This window comes from Otolemur garnettii, unplaced genomic scaffold (assembly GCF_000181295.1).
Source record: "Otolemur garnettii isolate 467f Iridium unplaced genomic scaffold, OtoGar3 scaffold00083, whole genome shotgun sequence".
NCBI classification, from domain to species: domain Eukaryota; kingdom Metazoa; phylum Chordata; class Mammalia; order Primates; family Galagidae; genus Otolemur; species Otolemur garnettii.
In genome coordinates this window covers 8,385,406-8,410,351 of record NW_003852478.1, presented here as the reverse complement: position 1 = coordinate 8,410,351, position 24,946 = coordinate 8,385,406, and the positions used below count along the sequence as shown (strand labels likewise).

The window sequence follows — 24,946 nt, the reverse complement described above, 5'->3', positions numbered from 1 at the left end:
TGTGAGCTGTGATGCCACAGCACTCTACCCAGGGTGACAGCTTGAGGCTCTGTCAAAAAAAAAAAAAAAAAAAATCTTGCAGTTATAACTATTTTAAGCTCTTACCAACCTAACTTTAAAGTGGATATAAAATTCTATTAGTGCCCCACTTTGTTATTGATGTCACAAGTTATTTTTTATATTCTATATTTATTAACATGTTTTTATAATTATAGTTACTTTCATACTTTTGTATTTTAATTTCTGTGTCAGAATTAAAAGTGATTTGGTTTATTCATGATTTTTAGGTTATTTCGGGTTTTTTTAGAAATAATTTGTAGAATTTAAATGTTATGTATATTTTTGTGACAAGAGTTCTGAATTATGTTGAAAAATTATTTTAAAACCTTTTTTCATGATAAATTTCTTCATAAGTTGTATAAATCTAATATATATATATTTCTTGTTTAAATAGAATTCTGAGACTCATGGTTGGTCATATGGAAGAGTACCTTGAACTTACAGTATTCTGAAGAATCAGTTCAAAGGATCCAAAGAGTACAAAAGGTAAAGAAATGCATCGTAGAATGTATCGTAGAATAGTATTTTTTTATAAAATGTAAAGAATAGTTTGTTTTTACAAAAGGTAAAGAAATGCATCTTAGAATGTATCATAGAATAGTATTTTTCCTAAAAAGTATATAAAAGAATCTGTGAACTATTTTGACACACTAACTTGAGGAAACTTATTTTAATAATTTTCCTTTTATGTTAATTAATCCAAAAATATTGTGTACCAGATATCTTTTTAGATACTAAGAATACACTGAATGAGACAGAAGCCTTCCCTCCTCTTACAAGGATTGCATTCTAGACCAAGACAAATAGACACAACAAGATGCTCGTGGTCAGTACTATGCAGAGAGTTAAGATAGGTGATGGGATAGAGACTAGTGACAGTTTTCACTAGGTAGTTAGAGGAGCCCTCTTTGAAAAGGGGGCATTTTGTTGATCTGAATGGTAAGAAGATGCCAGCCCTGTGAAGGTCTGAGAAGACCTTTAACAAGTAGTGGGAACAAGAATGATGTTAGCATGCTTAAGGGACAGAAGGGGCAAATATGACCAGAGCAGAGTAAGTTATGGAGAATATACAGAGATCAGGTTGGAAAAAAAATGGGAGAGAAGCAAATGTATAGAAGAAAGTCACGGTCTTTTTTGGCTATATGATATTTTAGACACCTGTAAAATCTGTAGAAATGTCAAAAAGGCAGTTGGATGTGTGACTCTGCATTTGAAAATGTGCTCTAGAAGTGTGGACTTGAGAGTCATGTGTCTGGATGAAATTATCTGGGAAGTGATTAAAAATATTCGGTCCTGGCATGTGCCAATGTTGATCAGAGGAGAAGGAGCAGCCAGTGAGATGAAAGTGTTCTGCCACAGAAATCAAGAAAAGAACGTATTTAATAAATGTGGAAGTAGTCATCTGCAGCACACTTACTAAGAGGTTCAGTTGAGAGCAGAGCAAAGCAGCGATTAGATTTGACAGCATGCAGTTTCTGGTAACTCTAGAGTGAGCAATTTCAGTGGAGAGATAGGGATGAAAGCCTAATTAGGAGTCGTGAAGAAAAAGAATGAGGGACTTCCCATTAGAGATGGCAAATAAAGTGCAAGTAAGTTTCATTTCCTCTTGAAACCTCACTAAATCTAAAGTAAAAAGGTTTTTACAAAAGATGTAACTTAACCAGGACAAGGACAATGGAAGCATAAACAATAGCAACAAATTTTGGAACCCAAAAGGCAAAAGGAAATACAGTGACTTTCTTGCAGGTCCTATAATCACCAGCCCCTGTGTGGGGAAAGCTGAGAAACAAACTTCTTGGCACTTCTATAGATTCTCTAAAATTCTCATGAATTAGAAGCACTTTTTAAATAAGAGTGATGGTGAGACTAAAACAGAATGATTAGTGGCAAATCCAGTTAAATGCTGATTATACGCCATAGATCTATTTCTTTGGAACTGAGGCAAGTGCTCCTTCCCTATCTTAGCAGAAATCTAGAGATTTAATTCTCTAAAAGAAAGGAGCAACAGACATAGCTGAGAATGGTGGTGACATTGAAGGAAATAAGAACTCAGGTTTTTATACTTTTCAGTCAAGAGTTAAGATTTTTTTTCTGTGAATTATAAACCAGCCTAAGAGAAAAGATCTGAAGATACTGACCTAGAGGATTTCCCAAAGAATTATTGCAACCTGATCTTCCTGTAGTAGAGTTGAGTGGACAAGCCCTCTCACACAGAGCGTCCAGTGACCTCCTCAAGGCCCACCTGAAAAAAGGAGGTGGTGACCAGAGATCACTAGACATGGGAGGAAAACCTGTCATGTGAGGACAAAATCAAACCAACAGAGCAGATGCTAAGTTGGGAATGTGGAGACCAGGTGGGCAGGTAAAAACCAAAATACAAACCTTTTAGAAAGTTAAGAGCATATGTTGAAACAGAAATAATAAGAAATGAAATTGGAAGTGAACAACTCAGCGAGGGCTGGGCTCACACTTGTAATCCTAGTTCTCTGGGAGACTGAAGCAGGAGGATCCCTTGAGCTCAGGAGTTCAAGACCAACCTGAGCAAGAGTGAGACCCCTGTCTCTCTATTAAAAATAGAAAAATTAGGCTCAGCGCTTGTAGCTCAACCGCCTAAAGCGCCAGCCACGTACACCTAAGGTGGCGGGTTCGAATCCCCAGCCCGGACCCGCCAAACAACAATGACAGCTGCAACCAAAAAATAGCCGGGCGTTGTGGCGGGCGCCTGTGGTCCCAGCTACTTGGGAGGCGGAGGCAGGAGACTCGCTTGAGCCCAGGAGTTGGAGGTTGCTGTGAGCTGTAATGCCACGGCACTCCACCCAGGGGGACAGCTTGAGGCTCTGTCTCAAAAAAAAAAAAAAAGAAAAGAAAAGAAAAATTAGTTGGGCATTGTGGCAGATGCCTGTAGTCCTGGCTACTTGGGAGTCTGAGGCAGAGCATGGCTTGAGCCCAGGAGTTTGAGGTTGCTGTGAGCTAGGGTCAGGCACTCTAGCCCAGGCCACAGAGCAAAACTCTGTCTCAACAAAGAAAAAGAAAAAAAAAAAAACTCATGAAATGATTGAAAAATAAAATTGATATATTAAAAGTAGAGCAACGAGATGGAACATGAGAAGAGAAAAAAGAAGAGCAGCAGTTGAAGATCTCTAAGGTTCAAATAATAGGAGTTCCAGAAAGAAGGAATAGAGCAGTGGTTCCCCACCTTCCTAATGCTGCAGTGTATTTTCGTTGTTAAAAATGTGTCGCGACCACAGGTTGAGAACCACTGGAATAGGAAATAGAGAAGAGAAACAAAGGATAGCAAATTCAAGAAAACTCTCCAGTGTTAGGGGACATGAGTTTCCAGTTAGAATATGTCAAGTGACCAATACAAGGATAAAAATAAGTCTGAAATGGGGCACCTTACTGTTAAATTTTAGAACACAGGAGTGCTTCCAGAGTGAAAGCAATAATAGGTCACATATTAAGAATCAGTAATCCTAATGGCTTTGAACTTCTTAATATCACATTAGAAACTAGGAGATAATGGAGTCTTTGAAATTTTGAGGGAAAAATGATTTCCAATGCAATATTTAGACCCAAGATAAACTATTGATTAATGATATGTTTGTCTAATGACAGTTTTAGACTTACACAGTCTTAAACAATTTACCTGCTCTGTCCTCTTTCTTAGGTGTTTATTAGAGGAAGAGCTTAACAATAAAAAAAAAAAAAACTAAAAAAGACAAAGGCATAAGCCACAAGTAACAGGGAATTCAACATAAATAGAGGGAATTTACCACTGTTTCATCACCCAGGGACTCGCCAGGATGCTGAACAGTAACCACAAGATGACAGGTGATCACCAGGTATAGTAGATGGCATCTTAGTTCCAGTGGAAACAGGTTAGAAGATTTCATGAGAAATAGCTGTGAACAGGTGAAATTGGTAGAATATGTTATGTATTTCAAGATATAGCAAATAGAGTAGATTTAAATAGAGAACCTGAATTGGTAATAAGTATACACAGAAACTAAGTAAACAAAATAGTGACCCTAGAAAAGGGAATGAAGGCCAGGTGTAGTAGCTCACATTTGTAATCCTAGCACTCAGGAAGGCTGAGGTGGGAAGATGACCTGAGGTTGGTTGGGAGTTTGAGACCAGCCTGAGCAAGAGTGAGATCACATCTCTACTAAAAATAGAAAACTTTGCCAGGTGTTGTGGCACATGCCAATAGTCCTTCCTACTTGGGAGGCTAAGGTAAGAGGTTGCTTGAGTCTAAGAGTTTGAGGTTGCCAGTGAGCTAGGCTGCGGCCATGGCACTCTAGCCTGCATGACAGAGTGTGAGTCTGTCTAAAAAGGGGTGGGGGTGTAACTGTAGTGCACTCTGTGGCTCTGCTGTGAACTGCATTTACAAAGTCATAATAATGTCACATCTGAATATAGCCACCTATCCAGCATCATGACACTGTGAACTTGGAGAAGGGAGGTTGGGGAGTCAAAGAGCCGAATTATTATTTTTCTTAGGAATTCAGTAGATTTTAAAAAAGGTTATTTCTGAGAGCAAAAGGGAGCACTTTTAATAATTACATTGGGATAACTTGAACAAATTGGGACTGTCTAAGCACCCTGCCTAAAACTGAAATAATCAAAGAAGTGACAAAAATTTTAAAAGATTGAGAGTTAAATACCAAAGAAATAGTTAAAAAAAATTGAAAGTAGTTGAAAGGGGAAATGGGGATCAGAAGACAGAGGATTTGATTTTTAGTAAGTCTTGTAAAACTGTGAACTCTTTAAACTTTGTACCTTGGTGAAAATAAACCCTAACTTTTAAAATAAGGAGAGTGGAACTAAGCACATTGAAACACTCTCCACAACTCAGACAAGCAGCTTTCCTGGGAAAGGGAGCAGGAAAGTAGGGCAATGGCTGAAGGGATTGGTGGGTTAAGAGAGGTTTTGTGTTGTTTTGGGGGGGTTGTTTTGCTTTTTAGATGATAGACACTAAGATGTGTTAATATAATACATAGGAGAGAATTAGTGATGTAGGAGTGGGAAGCTTTGGAGGTGGCAACAGATGGGATCAGATGAAGAGTCTCATCATGTCATTGGGAACTGTAGATTATTTGGAGAGTAGAGAATATGTTTTATATGTGTAAGAGTATTTTTCCAAAGATACACTGTCAGAGTCTGAGGCTTTCCATAATTATGTATAATGTTGCATGGTGAATTAAAACATACTTGTTTCTCTATTTGATGAAATTTCAATTGTTTATAAAGTCTCTTAGCTACTAATCTCTCCATTTGATAAATATTTTTTCCTTTTGTTTTTAGTTAACAAATAATAATTCTACATACTTAGGGGCTAGAGAGTGATGTTTCCAGATACACGTGTACAATGTATAAATGATCAAATCAGGGTAACTAATGTATCCATCACCTCAACATTTATTACTTCTTTCTATGAAGGACATTCAAAATCTGTTGTTCTAGCTTTTTGAAAATATTGTATTCAATAAATTATCATTAACTATATTTACCCTACAGTGCTATAGAATACTAGAACCTATTCTTCCTACAAAGCTGGAATTTTGTATCCATTAACCAACCTCTTTTTATCCTCCCCACCCTCCTGCCATTCCCAGCCTCTAATATCTGAAATTCTTCCATCTGTTGTGTGACTTTCTAGGTGTGAGTGTGGTATTTCGCTTTCTGTACCTGACTTATTTCATGCAACATGTCCTCCAGACTCAGCCACAAATGATGAATACTTTTTAAAGCTAGTTTTTAAAACAGTGCTTGTAAAAGACTCATGCCGTCATTGCCCCCTGTTGGCATGAAATGGTAATGTGATGTATGGTCATCTGGGAAGTCTTTTATCGCTGAATGACTTTGAGCTCCAGTTGCTTAAATAGAGGAGCATTTGATTACTACCTGTAATTTGATTCTTTATAATTGGCAAATTCTGGATTATATAGTTACTTCAGCCAGTCTTTTCAAAGGTGATTATTACATACTATTCTGACCTAAAATGCCAAATTAAAAAAACACTTTGATTAATAAAATTTATTTTATATGGATCATAGACTCGAGATACCTTTTGAGCTTGCGCAGGGACACTGCGTGGCGTGTACATCCTTCTCAGAATCCATAGTGTGGGCAAATAGGACTGGCTACTCTCGCTGGATTGAAAGCAGGGAACCTAGTCCCCCCCAAAAATGTTTTGACTCTTCCACCATTACAACTTTGTTTTGTTAAAGTTAGTTTAATACCATTTAACGAAGTTTGGGGAAATCTTCCAGCAGCTACTGTAGAGTACTCAGTGGACCTATTTTATTCCTATGTTTTCCTTAAATTAAAGCATGTCGATCAAATACCTGGAAAAGTAGAGAAAAGGTCTTGAGCTAGACTGTTTGAGATATAGTCTTATTCTATTTGCTGGGCAATAAATAGTATTAACAGTATTAGTAAAACAGCCTGAGAAAGCCTCTGTCTGTGTCTTCTAAACTGTTTTGGTTTCATTCTTCATATTGACAGCAAGGCCCTGTGGTATGACTTCTAGTTCTCAGGGCCTTTTATTTTTGTAGTTTGTCTTGTTTCCGACCTTTGGTAACTAAACCAACATACTGATGGCTTTCTGGGCACTTTGTAAGGCTCGCACTGGCCTGTTAACGTTAAATGAAACTTTTCTTTTTGAATTCTCCCAAATTTGCTCTATTACTTTTGTACTGTTCTTTTTGTTCCAGGGATAGAATGAACCTCTGTTGTTACATAATGGCAAGTATGTCTTTTGGACCAGAGGGGTGTATTTAGGTGATCTTTAAATTCTCTTTTGACTCTAAATTTCTGTAATTCTGTGTCTGTCTGCTGATAATATCCCAGACACTTAAAATCATAGTGTTTTATCCTAGCGTTAGTCCATTTTATTTTTGCCTTTGACTCCCACTTCTGCAGCCACACAGGCAGTGCGGCATCGTCACCGGGATTATTCTCTCTTTCTCTTGTGAAGGCACGTTTGAAAACAGTGACAGAATTATGTAGAATTTCGTCTTCTTATAATACCTCAATTTTCTCTGGTTTAACAAGAGTTATACATTATAGTATTTCCTAATTTTTTTGAGACAAAGTCTCACTATGTCACCCTCAGTAGAGTGCTGTGGTGTCATAGCGCAAAGCAACCTCAAACTCTTGGGCTCAAGAGATTCTCTTGCCTCAGCCTCCCGAGATGCTGGGACTGTAGGTGCCTGCCCCAACGCCCGGCTGTTTTTTAGTTGCAGTTGTCATTGTTGTTTAGCAGGCCCAGGCCAGTTTGAACCTGCCAGCCCCAGTGTATGTGGATGGCGCCCTAACCACTGGCTATGGGCACCGAGCCTGAAGTAGAATTTCTTATGCCTCAAAACTGTTGGTTAGGACGTTCATTAGAATTAAGGTCATCATTCAGTATTATACTTTTAGAAACACTATGTATACGTTGATTATCTTTTATGTGAAACCCTTATGACCAGAAGTATTTTGGATTTTGAAATATTTACTGTGTACATGCTTACCAGTTGAGCATCCCTAATCCAAAAATCTGAAATCCAAAATGATCCAGTGGGCATTTTCTCTGAAAATCAGGTTGGTGCTCAGAAATTTTGAGATTTTGGACCATTTTGGAATTCAGCTTTTTGGATTAAGGGTACTTAATTCATCAATTCCAGAAAGGCAAGTTTTAGGCTCATGAAGCACCAAGTTTTAATTCCTTCAGTGTGAGGGACACCCTTTCTAATAAGGCTCTTCTCTTCTTGACTTATCTTTGCTCCTCTACTATTTCTATTCTCCCTTTGTGCTCTAGTAATTAAAACTTTAAATTGTAACATGCCTAAGTTTTGCATAGGAAAATGCTAAACTTCTTAATTTCTTAAATACTGTGTTCACCTCTCTGATGAAGTTCTGCATCTCTGCAAATCACCATTCCTGTGGCTTAGAATCTTTTCAGCAGTTACCTCTTTCTGTTTTCTAGTCTGTGCTTCTCAAATATTCTGCATTATTGCATGGAAACCTTGGGAAAATACAGGTTTTGATTCAGTAGGACTAGGATAGGGCCCATGATGTCCCCTTTAACCAAGCTCTCAGAGGATGCTGATGCTATTAATTCTGTACTTGACAGTAAAAAGAATCTTTTTCTTTCTTTTTTTTTTTCTTACTTTTTTTTTGAGACTGAGGATCATTCTGTTGCCTTGGCTATAGTGCAGTGGGGTTAATGTAGCTCAAGGTTCAAGCAATCCTCCTGAGTACCTGGGACTACAAATGCCTGCCACGACACCCAGCTAGTTTTTCAATTTTTAGTAGAGACAAGGTCTTGTACTTGCTAAGGCTGGTCTTGAACTCCTGAGCTCAAGCAATCCTCCTATCTCAGCCTTCCAAAGTGCTAGGAATATAAACGTGAACATTTGTTCACAGCTGTAACAAGAATCTTGATTCCACAAACTCATTGTCATCAAGAATGTTTCCTTAGACTCTGCTCTCTTAATTCCCATGAGTACACTTAATTGTTCCTTTCCCCAGTGATGCCATTACTTAGTAGGCATTCTTCATTTACTTCTTATAATTATTTGGGTATATATCTCCCTGCTCAACTGCAAATTTTTGCCTACAGGGACAATATCTTTCACTCTGCTATACCCACGCCTCTCCTACCATTTAAGAGAAAATAGGCTCTCAATGTACATTTTATTACTGAGCAGACAGTTACATAGTCAAATTTATATTCCAACTATTAAGAGTGTCTATTTCATTTTGATCATTTAATAGTAGAAAGAAAATGAATTATAAACCTGAATTTTTCCCTTTAGTCTCTTCCTCTTTTAAAAGGATAAAAAAGCCCCCAGATGTACCTCAACCAAAGATCTATTCTTGAAAATTATGTTCTAGCCTTCAGTACAAACCAAACATTTGAAATGTCTATGATAACATGTAGAATTCCTCAAGATAACGTAGAATTAAGATTTTTAGGAAACTAATGACCATTTCTTTTTCTTTTCACTTTAGGAGAAGTACAAATGTCTACCACAAGACGGAAACGTATTATGTTATGCTGTTTACTGTAAGCTGTAGTAAAATGAGCTCAATTGTTGACAGGTATGTTTGTAGAGATTCTTATTTTGAATTATATGAGGCTGTTTAAAAATTCACTACTAGAATAATGGTTTATGTATACAAAATAAATAGAACATAATTTCTAATGGCAAATACACTGAATTTCTGTGGATTTTAATTGATTACTAAAAGTTTGAAACAAGTTATTTAAACTGGTTAAATTCTTGTTTATTAGCATGTTGTATAATAGTATAGCTGAGTATAAATACTTTTAAAATTTATGTATGTAATAAACTTCAAGAAATATAAATACAGGTAAGCTTTGATTTTTTTAATACTAGAAAACAGATTAGTAGTTTAAAATTGTGTAATCTATTAACTTCATAAAAATCTGGGCTATAGCTGAGTTGATTTACATGGCATTTTAGTATTACTCTTGTTCACTGAAGCTGCTCTTATTTTTTCCACTCACTTTGTTTTTCTTTTTTTTTTTTTTTAGAGATGACAGTAGTATTTTTGATGGGTTGGTTGAAGAAGATGACAAGGACAAAGCAAAAAGGTAGTTTGATTTGAGATGTAAAATAGTGAGTAAGTGTATAATAAACAAATGTAATGGTAACTAAGTCCTGAATTAATGATTTCGAAAAATATCTGCTTTAAGAATTTCCATGTATTAGAAAGGTGGAAGAGCTTAGAATATTGATATACAATTTAAATTAAATTAAATTATCCTCTTACCTTTTGGAAAAGTATTATGCTTTATTTTGAAGAAAAATTGAATTAGAAAATTGGCTTCAGGCTTGGCGCCCATAGCACAGTGGCGGGTTCGACAGCTGCAACCAAAGAACAGCCAGGCGTTGTGGCGGGCACCTGTAGTCCCAGCTACTTGAGAGGCTGAGGCAAGAGAATCACTTAAGCCTAGGAGTTTGAGCTGTGATGCCAAGAGTGACATAGTGAGACTCTGTCTCAAAAAAAAAGAAAAGAAAAGAAAGAAAGAAAAGAAAATTGGCTTCACAAAGCATATAATTAAAGATATTAAGAAATGATTAATTGCTTTATAAACAATTGAGTTTGTCTCTGGAACTCTTTGTTTACAGGCTACTGTTACACATACAATAACAATAATAATTAATGTCCATACATTTGGAATGTTGCTGTTAGTTAGACTTTATGCTTAGTGCGTAATTACGGGGAAAAAACATAAGCTCTGTTATCAAGGAGACTGTATCCTAATGGAGAGATGGGTGGTCAGATGATTGGCTACAACTCTATATGTTGGAGGCTGGGATCTAGGAGTACAGAGGAAGAATGAATGCGTTCCTCAGAGGTAGAGTTTCATTTTTAGATTTCTGTTGGTTTAAAACTTACATTAGTTGGATAACTTTCTTTTATTCAACAGTTTTTAATAATTTATATTTATATATGTACTTTCACAAAGTATATCTCATTAATATTTATAATAACCTTTTAAGTTTATAATCATTGGTAAATATTTGATAAAACCCATGATTTGAATGCAGTTTGTCTTATTGGCATGTATTTCAAAAACACGTACGTCAAATATTTGATGTGTAAAAGTTTCTTACGTGATTTTAAACTAAGATGAAAAATTATTGCCCAATTAACTGTACGTTGTTGATAACCTTGGCAATAAATATTTATTATCATCAGTACTGACACATGCACATGGTGGGTCATGTCCAAATTAGCATTGTATTAAGCTATTTGTATAATTAAATGGATTGTTTAAAAACTGATTGTTTAATTTATTTCATCAGAGTATCCAGAAACAAATCTGAAAAGAAACGCAGAGATCAGTTTAATGTTCTCATTAAAGAATTGGGATCCATGCTTCCCGGTAATGCTAGAAAGATGGACAAATCTACTGTTCTGCAGAAAAGCATTGATTTTTTACGAAAGCATAAAGGTAAATTTTTAATTTTATAAAATGGTGACTTTTTTTTAACAGACTCTCAAAGAATATTGACAGATGCTTAGATTAGATGCTTCTTCAACTTTTATAATTGCCTTTTTAAAGATTCCTAAGTATGTTCTTTCTTTCATTCAACAAACATTTATTTAGTGCCTACTTCATCCTAATTTCTCATGAAACAGGGTAGCAATCCTGGCTCTCAAGCGAGTCAAGCCAGGGGAGACAAATATGTAAGCCCATAATTACAGTACAAATAACTATAATGTGAGTAGTGCTTATAAACTGTGAACTTAAAATAAGAGCACAAGGGAAAAACGTTTCAGAGAATGCTTTAAAATAATTGATTTTTCAGCTGAGTCTTTAAGAAAGACAGCATTTCACACAGAGGAAACGTGTAAAGTCAGAGTAGCAGAGCGACTTCATTGTAACTGAAGCATGTTTGTGTTGGAAAGTTATGGGGTTTTAGAAAGGACAGATCTAAATCCTATACAGGACTTGATGCCATTTTAAAAGATTGTTTCAGCATATATCTCGGAAATACAATGTTTTAAAATAAAGTATTTGTTAAACAAAACTGACTTGACTAAATGACCCATAAGAAGAAAATTTAAAGAATATAAGTATTTTGATTAAGAGAGTTAGTAGACTTAAAAAACCTATAAAAGGATATTTCCTTTTTCAGATGCAAATGCAGCTGCAGAGCTTAGAAGGCAGTTAGTACCTCGTGCCTCTGTTGACTTCTTCTTGGCTCACTTGGTGATGCCTTCCTTACCAGACTGCTTTACGCTTCACCAGACATTGAAATTATTTCTGTTAATTTCACTGAATTAACAGCCCCAGCTGCCAACAGAGCCATAGCTTTTTCTTATCCCCCTCATCCTTTTCTGCATCTCCCAAGCACTGGAAATTCTGATCACTCCTCCCTTAATTGTTCCCCTCGGCTTCTGTTTTATTGCATTTCTACCTCCCCTTTTTTGTCTGAAACTAACTTCTTTCCTCTCTTTGTGCCTTCTAAATGTGACATTTCTCAGTCTCATCCTTCCTTTCTCGCTTTCTTTACACTTTCTCTTGATTATCTCATTCCATAGCTTCAGCTCTTGCATTTAAACCACCAGATCTCTATTTTTAGATGCAAACTTTTTACCCATGTCTTTCTAGGAACATCTAGGTCTTTCTTTTGCATGTTCTCAAACTCAGTGCATCTAAAACTGAACTCATTTTCATTTTGTCAAGTCACTTCTTTCTCTTAACTTGCCTTTTTTTTTTTTCATTTTTAGACCACCACTCTTTTAGTCATCCAGCACTCAAATGTGAGAAAATGTTAGAATGGTTTTCATCTACCTTAGTACCACATCACAGTTGCCAGATGCTGTTGATTCTTTTGTGAATGTGTCAAACTTGCTTGTCTTTGTATTTATTGACACCAATATCACTACATTTTACCTCTGCAAATAGTCTTCCCACTAACCTCAGTGCCCCACGTTGGATGGTACACTTACTGAAATCAGTCCCTTAGATATCAGGAGTTCAATAAATGATTGTTGAATGAAATGAAATGAAATGGATGCATTTCCCTCAACAATTGAGGATGAATTTTTGCAGTAAGTGGAATTTTCCCCCCAAAATTAGATATATAATTCTCACAAGAATATTACTTTATGTTAAGGTAAAAGGGAATTCTTACATACTTACTCTAAAATAGAACTGGGTTTAATTAAACTTCATTGGTGTTGCTTGTGGATTTAAATCTGTTTCCCAAATGCATGTGACTGATGTAGATTCAGGAGGTGTGGGTGTGTTCTGCAGATGTAGTGGCTCTTCTTACTCTTCAGATCCAGTACAGATGTCTCTTACATGCTGGATTTTGGATGACAGGTTTAATACTGTGTTTATATGCCTGACAATAAATTCAAAACATACTTCTTACTACAAAACATTTTTTCTTTTTTTTTTATTACTGCAAAATGTTAATAGAGTGTATTGTAGAATATAATCTGTAACATAAATTTTTATTTTACCTGGCTGTTTTAATATGTCTGCATTTAAAGATGGAAAAACATTTGTTTAAATAAATCAGATTTTATCATTATGAATAGCTTTCTCATAACTAAATCTATGAGAAGTGTGTAACAAATAAAATAGTGATAAGATTCAATCTAAATCTATTAGAAGTGTGTAACAAAATAAAATAGTGACAACACATATGTCCCAAGCCAGGATCTCCACATTTTAAACCAGCTTTCTACCACTAATATCATTTACAAGGGGGACACTAAGCAGAATCATTCTGGGAATATTACTAAAGTGGGCAAAGGTTTTATCCTTGATTAGTTAAGATGGAGCACCCAGCATTGGGAGGGATCTTTCTGCCCAGCAGTAGAAAGGCCTTTAGGGCTTTTCTGAGAGCAGACTGGCAGCTCGTGGGCCCTTTCCTCCAGGCCCATCTCCTCATCTCTGCTCTAGATACTACTAGTTAGATAGCAAGAAAAGGAAGAGGAAAAAATTCCTTCCAAATGATAGAGCACACTTGATCTAATCTGCTTTTTCTGATTTTTATTTGTGTCATTGAATCATTGTGTCAAATAGGAAGCAATCTCAGGCCTATCTCTAATACATAATAGGCTGTCCAGGCTTCCCAGAGAAAAGACAGAGACTGGTATTACCAAGAGACCAAACCCAAGGAGATAACTTGCCACATTAACTTAAATATTTGATCATACCTGAACTTGGACCTTTTGATATCCAGATGAGTAAATGCTATTACCTGTGGTTCTCATCTTTAATTAGAGTGGGAAAAGAAGGCAGCTTGTAGGACTTTAGTCCTCCTGGTGGTTGGAGTGTGCCACTAATGTGTTGATCTGTTCACAGAAATCACTGCACAGTCAGATGCTAGTGAAATTCGACAGGACTGGAAACCTACATTCCTTAGTAATGAGGAGTTTACACAGTTAATGTTAGAGGTATGTCCAGATTTAATTTTATTTGCCTCAAAAAAAGAAATTAGAGGGCGAATAATTTCAGCATACAGCACACCTTGGAGATACTGCGACACAGTCCAGCCTACTGCAACAAAGTGGATATTGCAATAAATGTCACACTTGTTTGGTTTCTCAGTGAGTATGGAAGTTATGTCTGCACTATACTGTAGTGTATTAGGCATGCAACAGCATCATACAAAGAAGAAATATCTAAACTTAAAGATACTTTATTTCTAAAACATGCTAACAATCATCTTAGCCTTCACTGAGTTGTAACATTTTGGCTGGTGGGGGTCTTGCTTCATTGGTGATGGCTGCTGACTGATCAGGGTGGTGGTTGTTGAAAGTTGGGATAGCTGCGCTAGTTTCCTAAGATGAGACGACAGTGAAGTTTGCCACAATGATTGACTCTTCCTTTCTCTAAAGAATTTTCTGTAGCATGCAGGGCTGTGTGGTTATTATTTTAGCTGCAGGTAGAGCTTCTTTGAAAACTGAAGTCAATCCTCTCAAACCCTGCTTTATCAACTAAGTTTATGTAATATTCTAAATGCTTTATTGTCATTTCAACAGTGTTCACAACATCTTTACTAGAGGTAGATTCCTTGTCTAAAGAAGCCATATTTGCTCATCAGTTAGAAGAAATTCGTCATCTGTTAGTTTTATCATGAGATTGCAGCTGTCAGTCACATCATTAGGCTGCACTTCCTATTCTAATTTGCTGTTTCCACTACCTCTGCAGTGAGTTCCTCCACTGAAGTCTTGAACCTTCCCATGTCTTCCCTGAGAGCTGGAATCAACTTCCAAGCTCCTGTTAATATTAATATTTTGGCCTCCCATGTTCTGGATGGCATCTGGATTGGTGAATCCTTTCTGAAAGGTTTTCAATTGATTTTGCCCAGATCCATCAGAAGAATCACTATCTATGGCAAATATAGCTTTATGAAGTATATTTCTTAAATAATAAGTTGAAAGTTGAAATTACTCCTTAATCCATGGGCTGCAAAATGGCTGTTGTGGCTCAGCGCCTGTAGTTCAGTGAGTAGGGCGCCAGCCACATACACCGAAGCCGGCAGGTTCAAGCCTGGCCAGGGCCTAAACAACAATGACAACTGCAACCAAAAAATAGGTGGGCGTTGTGGTGGGCTACAAGCCCCAGCTACTTGGAAGGCTGAGGCAAGAGAATCGTTTAAGTCTAGGAGTTTGAGGTCGCTGTGAGCTATGATGCCACAGCACTCTAACAAGGATGACATAGTGAGACTTTGTCTCAAAAAAAAAAAAAAAAGAAAGAAAAAGAATGGCTATTGTGTTAGAGGCCGGAAAACACCATCCATCTCCTTGTATATCTTGCATCAAAGCCTGTGGTGACGAGGGGTGTTGTCAGCGAGCAGTGGTGTTTTGAAAGGGACCTTGCTTTCTGATCAGTAGTTTTTAATAGTGGGCTTAAAATATTCAGTAAATCATACTGTAAACTGACATGTTAATCATCCAGGCTTGGTTGTTCCATTTATAGAGAACAGGCTAAGTAGATGTAACATAACTTCTGAAGGCCCTGGGATTTTCAGAATGGTGTATGAACATTGGCTTCACCTTAATTAAAGTCACTAGCTGCCTTAGCCCCTAACAAGGGAGTCAGCCTGTCCTTTGAAGGTTTAAAGCCAAGTGTTGATTTCTTCTCTCTAGTTATAAAAGTCCTGGGTGGCATCCTCTCTCAACAAAAGGTTGTTGAGTGTACCACCTTCATCTTGGTTAGATCTAGATAACTTGGTACGACTTCTGTGACAGCATTTTCTGCTCCACCTTGCACTTACGTGTTTTGGAGATAGCTACTTTATACCCAGAAACCAACTTCTGCTACCTTAAGAATTTCTTCTGTAGCTTCCTCACCTCTCTTAGCCTTCACAGAATTGGAGAGAATTAAGGCGTTGGTCCAGATTATGCTTTGACACAAGGGGGAATGTTGGGGCTGGTTTGATCTATCCGTACCACCCACTGTTTCTTCAGCAATAAACTATCAGCAATAAAGCTGTGTGGCTTTCTTAACCATTTGTGTTTTCACCAGAGTAGCATTTTAAGAACTTTTCTTTTTCATTCAAAACTTGGCTACTTATTTGGCACAAGGGGACTAACTTTTGGCCTATCTAAGCTTTTGACATGGCCTTCTTGACTAAGTTCATTTTTAGCTTTTGATTTTAAGTGAGAAACAAGCAACTCTTTCTTTCACTTAAACACTTAGAGGTCATTTTAGGGTTGTTAATTGGCCTGATTTTAATATTGTATCTCAGGGAATGGGGGGCTCAAGAAGAGAGGGAATGGCTGGTCAGTGGAGCAGTCAGAACACACACAATATTAAGTTTGCCACTTTGTGTGGACATAGTTTATGGCCCCCCCTAAACAATTATGATAGTAGCATTAGAGATCACAGATTACCGTAAGAGAAAGTTTGAAATAGTCAAGAATTGGCTCGGCGCCTATAGCTCAACCGGCTAAGGCGCCAGCCACATACACCTAAGGTGGCAGGTTCGAATCCCCAGCCCGGACCCGCCAAACAACAATGACGGCTGCAACCAAAAAATAGCCGGGCGTTGTGGCAGGCACCTGTGGTCCCAGCTACTTGGGAGGCGGAGGCAGGAGACTCGCTTGAGCCCAGGAGTTGGAGGTTGCTGTGAGCTGTGATGCCACAGCACTCTACCCAGGGGGACAGCTTGAGGCTCTGTCTCAAAAAAAAAAAAAAAAAAAGAAATAGTCAAGAATTACCAGAATTAGCACAGTGACACTGAATGAGCACCTGCTGTTGGAGGGATGTCACTGATAGACTGCTTGATGCAGAGCTGCCGTTGACCTTCACTTAGGAAAAGCACAGTAACTGCACAGTATAGTGAAGCAGAGCACAGTCAGACGAGGTGCCTGTGTGTGGCATCTCAGGTGGGTGCCCTGTACTTACCGAAGTCTGAAATAAGATAGGTTGCAAATTAATGAGTTAATTTTCCAATTTGTATTTCAGGTGGGACGTTTAATTGTTGGATTACGTCTGTGTATCCATCAGAAATGTTACCATGTGAAATGTTTCTGAGTTTATATTTAAAACTGTACTTTAAATTTTTTTATTCTTAATTATTATGGATACAAAATAGTTGTATTTATGTACGGGTACATGTCATGTTTTGATATAGGTGTGCAGTGTGCATTAATCATGTCAAGGTAATCAGGGTGTTCATCATCTCAAGCATTTATCATTCCTTTGTGTTAGGAACATTCTAGTTCCATTCCTTTTGTTATTTTAAAGTATACCGTAACTTACTGTTGACTGTAGTCACTGTTCATTCTTCTCACTGAATTTTCACCTTAAACCTGTACTTTAAATCCAAACAATGAGTGAGCAGCTTTCACATATTAACTTCTTGAACCCCTGCAACACTCTAAAGAAGGAGGCACTAGTAGCTCTGTGTGATAATATCTAGTATTATGAAATAAATACTAGTATCTCTTTCTTGCTTTCAGATGAGAAAGAAAGGGATTATGAAACTTGCCCAGAGTAACACAGCTAGTAAATGGCTCAACTGGGACCTACTGCAGGCAGGTGGCCTCTGATCCTGGGCCCTTGGCCGCTGTGCACACTGCGCCTCAACAGACTTCTTTCTGGGGAAGCCAGTTAGGTGATTAACCAGCAGTTTGCACTTTAAATTGGTAGACACATAAGTTATAAGCCAAATAGTTTCCAATTTTGTTAATTTGTTTTCCTCTAAAAAGTAGATTGACATTGTCCAAAATTTATCTTTTTAGATATAAGTATAATTGTCCCTTGGCATACGAGGGAAATTGGTTCCAGGACTTCTCTTCCCACCCACCTTCCCTGCCATATGCCAAAATCCATGTACACTTAGGACTCCACACCTGGCATTGTGGAACCTGCCTATACAACAAGGAGACTTTGCATATACATGGCTTTCATACCCAGTAATCTACAAGAGCAGTGTTCTCATCAGCTTTACGAGGTACTGTCCCCTTGCCTAGAACCTGCATTCTGTTCTGTACCCGACTAAACAGTCACTAAGCAAATAAAGAAGATCTGTATAATCTTTGCTCATGAGTCAAGTAGGCACTAAACAGCAAGACAAGGAGTTCTAATGGGTCCTTCCCCTTTCATTATACACTGAAGAAACTTCACAGTCTTCAGTCTTGGGTGAAGAAGTTCTCTCTCTGTCTCTTCTATGTTTTTCTAATCTTCCTCTTGAAGACCATCCTCAAGGCCTCTTTAGTTTTTGGAATGCTCACCTATCTTCTTGGGAAATTATGTACCTCCACTCAGAAGAAGTCTAGATCCTTGGTCCTTTCTCATGTGAAGACTTCGGCAAGATGCTATTAAAGGCTTTCTCTACCTAGTCTTTGCCTGGTTTGAAAAATGAAAGGGTAGGCTTTGGAAGTGGGAGTAAGTTTTAAAAGTACTGATCAGAGAAGAGAGCTGCACTTAATAAAGGCTCCAAAGAGTCCTAGCAAATACATATTATCATAGAAAATACTATTATAATTTCCTTTCAAAGGTGATATAATCTAGCCTCATGAGGAAAGCAGTAGAATAATGGTATTATTGTGCTAAAGAGTTTTTTTTAAAAATAATTCATGAGTTTGTTTAAATTATAAGATTTCAACCTCCTTTAGACAAACCCATTCAAACTCAAGAATGGGTTTGTCTAAGCCCTTCTCAAATATAGGCATCTATTTGGCTCCGTGCTTGTGGCTCAAGTGGCTAAGACACCAGCCACATACACCTAAGGTGGCGGGGGCAGGGGGTTCGAATCCAGCCCAGGCCTGCCAAACAACAATGATGGCTGCAACCAAAAAATAGCCGGGCGTTGTGGCGGGCGCCTGTGGTCCCAGCTACTGGGGAGGCGGAGGCAGGAGACTCACTTGAGCCCAGGAGTTGGAGGTTGCTGTGAGCTGTGATGCCATAGCACCCTACCCAGGGGGACAGCTTGAGGTTCTGTCTCCAAAAAAAAAAAAAAAAGATAGGTGTCTATTCAAAAGAAGTTCTGATATCCAGAAATCTTTCCCAGTAGAAGGTCATATAGGAGAGTGTGTCCCTTTTTCTATACATTCAGTAATTTTACATAGAGTTAAATAGAGGGAGGTCTATGAATTGTATACCAGGGGTATTTTTTTTACTTGTGCCACACTAGTGCTACAGATGTGTATATAAAGATGAGGAAGATATACAGGGTTCCAGCCAGAGGCTGCCATTTTTTTTTTGAGAGCTCTTTAAGTAAGAAACTTGGTGTGATAACTGTTTTGATAGAAGAATCTCTCTTTATAGAACCTTTTCTGCTTTGCATCTTCTCCATCTTCTCCACTGCATCTTCCTTTCCCTTATCCTGCAGACAGCTCCCTAGTTGTTTTTAGTGCCGTCTTGAAACTGTTGCCCTTTCCTTTCTTCCCTTCTAAAGTGCATGAATGAGTAGTTTATAAACAGCCTCTGATCATCTCCTCGTTCTAAATTTATGGTAGTCTGACTTGCCTTCTTCTTGACATAACTCTTCTGAAGATCACCAGAATTGATTCTCATTTTCTTACTCCTTATTCTGTCTGATCTCACTTTACCCGGCACTGTCCCTCTCTTCCTCACTTGCCTTGTCTTTCTACATTGATTCTCTAATGACAGTGTATTCTGTCCTCTCTGTCACTTTCTCTGGCTTTTTTGTCCTCTGTGTGGCTTTATGTAGATTATTCTTCCAATGATTTATCCTTGGCCCTTACTTTTTTGGTAGATCTCGTTTTTTTAGCTCTCACTTCTATACTTAGAATTTATAAGTGAAAATATTTTATAATGTAGCAAGTACAAGATTATTACTAAGTCTTACACCCAGGTTCTGACTTCTCTCCTGAGTATAACTTCACAGTTCCCAGTGCTCGCTTAATTCCTTTTTTCTTTATTCCTGATTTCATTCAGATTCTCATTAACTTCCCTAATAATTCCAAAAGCCCCTGAGATCTTCCTAACTCAGTTCTCTGTTCCCTCTAAATCCACTCCTTACATACTGTTTCCAGACGACTGTTGTTGAAGCTCAGCCCCTGCCCTAGGATCTTCTTTTGGCTCCCTTTGTGTACAGAATAAAGACCTCATGTTTTAACCTGGTATGCAAGGCCTTTCATGATTTCACTTCAACCTAGTTTTGCACCTTAATTTCCTACCATTCCCTTTTACTTTATTTTGTATATTTCTCTCTATACTTCAGTTCACCTCTCTCTGTTAATATATCCAAAATAATAACAATGTGTTCTTGTGCCTAAAACATACTATTCATGTGGCATGTGCTTTGGAGGGGTTAGGTTGGTTGGATCACAAAATATACATAGTGCTGAAGGTAGAACAACCAGTGTGTGTCTTTTAGAAATCAGCTGTCTGAGAAGTGGCCAGAAAGTGATCCTCCTCCCCCACCAGAAGCACTTAGAATAGACAAGTGTGTCAACACCAAGGGGCTGTAGAGGGGAAGAGCAGGCACTCTGACAGTGTTCCAGTTTATGCACCTGTTTCCTTATTAAATCTGTTGTCGTTTATCTTAGATTTTTATTTCTGTCCTGTAAGATACTTTTTTCTTTTCATTTAACTGACCATTATATTTAATTTCAGGCTCTTGATGGTTTTTTTTTAGCAATCATGACAGATGGAAGCATAATATATGTGTCTGAGAGTGTAACTTCATTACTTGAACATTTACCAGTAAGTATAAAAATCCTGTAATCTCTTTCTTGTTAAATGCTTATTTTAAATGTTTTAAAGCACTAGGAAGTGCTTTGAGAGCCCTGTTGAATGGTGGTGAAAGAGTGGAGATGAGAGCCCTAAATGTCTTTGTTTTAATGAGGCCGTGTTTCCTCAGGTCAATCGTGACTTGACTCTGTAGCGATTTAATATTCAGTTGCAGTCACACATCGTTTAATAGAAATATGTTCTAAAAAATGTATCATTAGGGAGTTTCACTGTTGTTGAGTACCTAGCATCATAGTGGGTTCTCACATCAGCCAGGTGGTATAGCCCGCCACACACTGCAGCTGTCTGCTGTAGTGGCCTGTGGCTCCTAGGCTGGAAGTCTGTGCAACATTTTACTGTACTAATACTGTAGGCAGTTGTAAGGCAATGGGAAGTATTTGCATATCTTATTGAAAAGGTACAGTGAAAATGTAGTATGAAAGGAAAAAAAGTTCCATCTATTTAGGGCAGTTATTGTGAATGAAGCTTGCAGGACTGGAAATTGCTCTGAGTTGGTCAGTGAATAGGGAGTGAACATGAAGGCCGAGGATATCACTGTCCATTGCTTTATGAACACAGTGCATTTATACTACCTTAAATTTATAATTTTTTTCTTTTTCAATAATTAACTCACTGTAACTCTAAATAATAAATAATAAATTACCTCACTGTAACTTTATTTTATAAACTTTTTAATTTTTAAAAGCATTTTGATTCTTTTGTAATAACATTTAGCTTAAAATACCTTGTACAGCTGCATAAACTATAAGCTTTTTTTATTTTTAAAAGTTGTATTTTCTTGACTTTTTAAACTTTATCAAAAGCGAAGAGATGAACACTAGGCCTACATGATCATTAATGTTGCTATCTTACACCTCCCCATCTTGTCCCACTGGAAGGTCTTCAAGCACGGTAACATGCATGGAGCTGTCATCGCCTGTAAAAACAATGCCTTCTTTTGAGAATATACATACCCCCTGCAGGACCTGTCTGAGGCTGTTTTACATTTACCTTTAAATATATATATATATGTATATATATGTAGAAGGAGTATAATTTAAAATAATCATAAAAACATACTGTAATACATAAACCAGTGACATGGTAGTTTATTGTAATGGGGTACTGTGTGCTGCGTATAATTGTATTGCTAGACTGACAGTGCACTAGGCCTGCTGACAACAGCATCACTGTAAACACATGAGTAATGCCTTGAGCTACAATATCATGACAGCTACAATATCACTAGGCAATAGGAATTTTTAGACTGTCCTGTAATCTTATGGAACCTTCATGATGTATGTGTCCACAGTTGGTGGATGTGCCGTTGTGCAGCTCCTGACTGTACCATACACCAACTAGTAGATATAGAACTTTCATGCTATGTGACTTGAACTGATAATGTCATAATGGCCATATTCAGTTCATTATAATAGGACCAAAAGGGTAGAAAATTTAAAGAAGTGTAATGTATAATTTTGATCAGGATGTGAGTACCTGAATTGTGTGCTTGTTTTTTACTAACATGTTTATTGCATGTCTGCCCTATGCCGGACACTAGAGTAGGTGCAGTGCTGCAGTTGTTGGGTTTAGGAGGGCTGACATTTGCAGTTTTATTTAATATATAATGTTCTTATTAAGATGGAGCTCATGGTACAAATATTCTAAAGTTATCCCTACATTACTATTAAAACCCTTGTCTAACAACGCAGATCATTGTTCAGATGACCAGGGATGATGAGCATTTTTTCATGTGTTTGTTGGACATTCGTCTGTCTACCTCAGGAAGGATCTGTTCATGTCTCTTGCCCAGTAATAGATAGAATTGTTAGCTCTTTTTTTGTTGATCAATTTGAGCTCTCTATAGATCCTAGTTATCACGCCTTTGTCTGATTTGTAATATGCAGATATCCTTTCCCATTCTGAAAGTTGTCTGTTTGCTTTGTTTGTCATATCCTTAGCTGTGCTGCTTTTTGTTTTTAAGCAGTAGAATCCTTCAAACAAAACCTTTATAGATACATAGAATAAAACATATATAAAATAAAAACAGAATAAAAGTAGAACTGCTTTGGTTGCGCGGGAACAGGGCTCCTTTCTACTTGCTGCCTTGCTCACGTCCACATTCCTGAGAGTATCACCTCAGTAACCTTGGGAGTCCAAAAGCAGTTTGAAAATAGAAACCAGTAACAAACGTGATGTGACGGAAGTCTTCTTTTCTGTGGCGCTTTCTTATTCATGTGTGAATTCTGCAGCCATCGCACAGGGTAGTCAACCCAATGTTTGCCAGATCACTGTTGATTAGGGATTAATGAATTGTGGATAATGAGTCATGATTGAAGCCATATGTTAGCAAAAATTATAATGCTTAGTATGTTAGTTGCCCTTTTTTGAGGGAGGGGTAGCCAAAAGTAAGGCCTTTACCAGTGGGATACAAGATCCTGGAAAAGATGAAATAAGGAAGAGTACATTGGACAATTGAAATTGCACCAAAGTCAGACTTGCTCCTTAGTTAGCCCGTTTCTTGTCTTTTGGAGTAGCATATACGATTGTTTACCATGGGTTTGAATATATGGAAAGACCATGTCATATAGTCAAAGATTTTTGTAATTTACTTTCTTTGTCCTGTTGGAGTTTAAAATGTTAAATTTGGTGAAACACAACTTTGCAAATAATTATCAAGCTTGCAAGTCTTACTGATCATGGATCAAGTGCCACTAGGATCAAGTCATAAAGGTAATGTTGACCTTCCAGCCACTCAGTCTTATTTTTGAGACATGGTCTGTGACTTGACATTTGTTGGGTTTCACAAGTAATCGGTAATCAGGGGTTGGCCACATGCTCCTCTGGTGCTTACTCATGGTGGTGTGTTTTGAAAATAATCGTCTCTGAGTCATTACAATTATTTTACTCTTAAAAATTTCTTTTTCAGTCTGATCTTGTGGATCAAAGTATATTTAATTTTATCCCAGAGGGGGAACATTCAGAGGTTTATAAAATACTCTCTACTCATCTGCTGGAAAGTGATTCATTAACCCCTGAATATTTAAAATGTAAGTAGTAGCTGTTCAGCAAAAAGCCAAATGTCATATTTAGCAGCATTGTCTTTTGCTTTTGCAGGTTTGTGGAAAACACAGACATGTTTAACTAAATTAATACACAGTATTGTTCCATTTACCTGATTAGGTCCTTTATAAATATTTTAAAAGTATATAAAATGGAAAGTGACCATATTAAAAGTCTGAAATCCATTCTATAGTATATTAAAATCCCATCTGTTATAGTAAATTAAGACCACATTTATTCCATAAAACTATTTTATACAAAAGTGGAACCTGGCAATATATTTTTACAATTTTGAAATAAAATCTTATTATATTTAGTGAAAGAAAATTAAGTCATCTAATTTTCACCATCATTTACCAGTTATTCACTCAAACTATAAGAAAAAGTTTCTATATTTGAAAAAATTATTACGTGTAAAGATAAATTATCTACTAATTAAACAATCATTTATTGGATGCATCTGTTTTGCTGGCACATGTGCTGTCCCATAGAAGTGCCAAGAGTAGTTGCAAACAGCCCCTACTGTAAGAAAACACAAAATACTGTTATGATTAGTCATTTCTACTGGTTCTTTTTGTTTTAAAGAGACAGGGTCTCAGTCTGGCACCCAGGCTGGAGCACAGTGTTGGCATGGTCATAGCTCACCACAGTCTCAAACTTCTAGGCTCAAGTGATTGTTGTACCCCAGCCTTCCACAGTGCTGGGGTTATAGGTGTGAGCCACTGTGCTCGGCCACTGGGTTCAGCAAACAAATTAATTTGACCAGAACACTTCATCTCCTTTATTATATTACCCTGTATAAAATCCAGAATTGTTAGAGCATTGTATTTGGTGATAAACTATCTTTAATCACGGTTTTCATTATTTTGTCTTAAACTGCTAATATTGACATTAATCATCTTAATGATTGTTTGTATTTGAACCTCCAATTCTGTAGCATACTCACTGTCTCACGCTCAATGCAGACGTGCACATATCCACACACGTGTGTAAGTTTGTATGAAAATAACTCTTTGTTAGAACACATAGCCTTGTGGCTCGGAGCCTGTGGCTCAAGTGGCTAAGGCGCCGGCCACGTACACCTAAGGTGGCAGGTTCGAATCCAGCCCGGGCCTGCCAAACAAC

The 24,946-nt window shown here is 37.4% G+C and overlaps 1 protein-coding gene across 4 annotated transcripts in view; it reads left to right on the top strand.

Annotated features, from left to right (window-relative positions):
- Positions 1–24,946, top strand: part of CLOCK (clock circadian regulator) — a 99,051-nt gene that overhangs the window by 48,050 nt on the left and 26,055 nt on the right. For 3 of the 4 annotated variants that reach the window (XM_023515978.1, XM_023515976.1, XM_023515977.1), the window contains exons 2-8: positions 455–546; positions 9,061–9,150; positions 9,608–9,667; positions 10,887–11,035; positions 13,910–14,001; positions 20,642–20,731; positions 23,688–23,808. In XM_023515978.1, the coding sequence (XP_023371746.1) occupies positions 9,104–9,150; positions 9,608–9,667; positions 10,887–11,035; positions 13,910–14,001; positions 20,642–20,731; positions 23,688–23,808 (559 nt within the window). In that variant the 5' untranslated portion in view covers positions 455–546; positions 9,061–9,103. Of the gene's footprint in view, positions 1–454; positions 547–9,060; positions 9,151–9,607; positions 9,668–10,886; positions 11,036–13,909; positions 14,002–20,641; positions 20,732–23,687; positions 23,809–24,946 lie in introns of those variants that run through there. The other variant, XM_023515979.1, reaches the window with a different exon arrangement.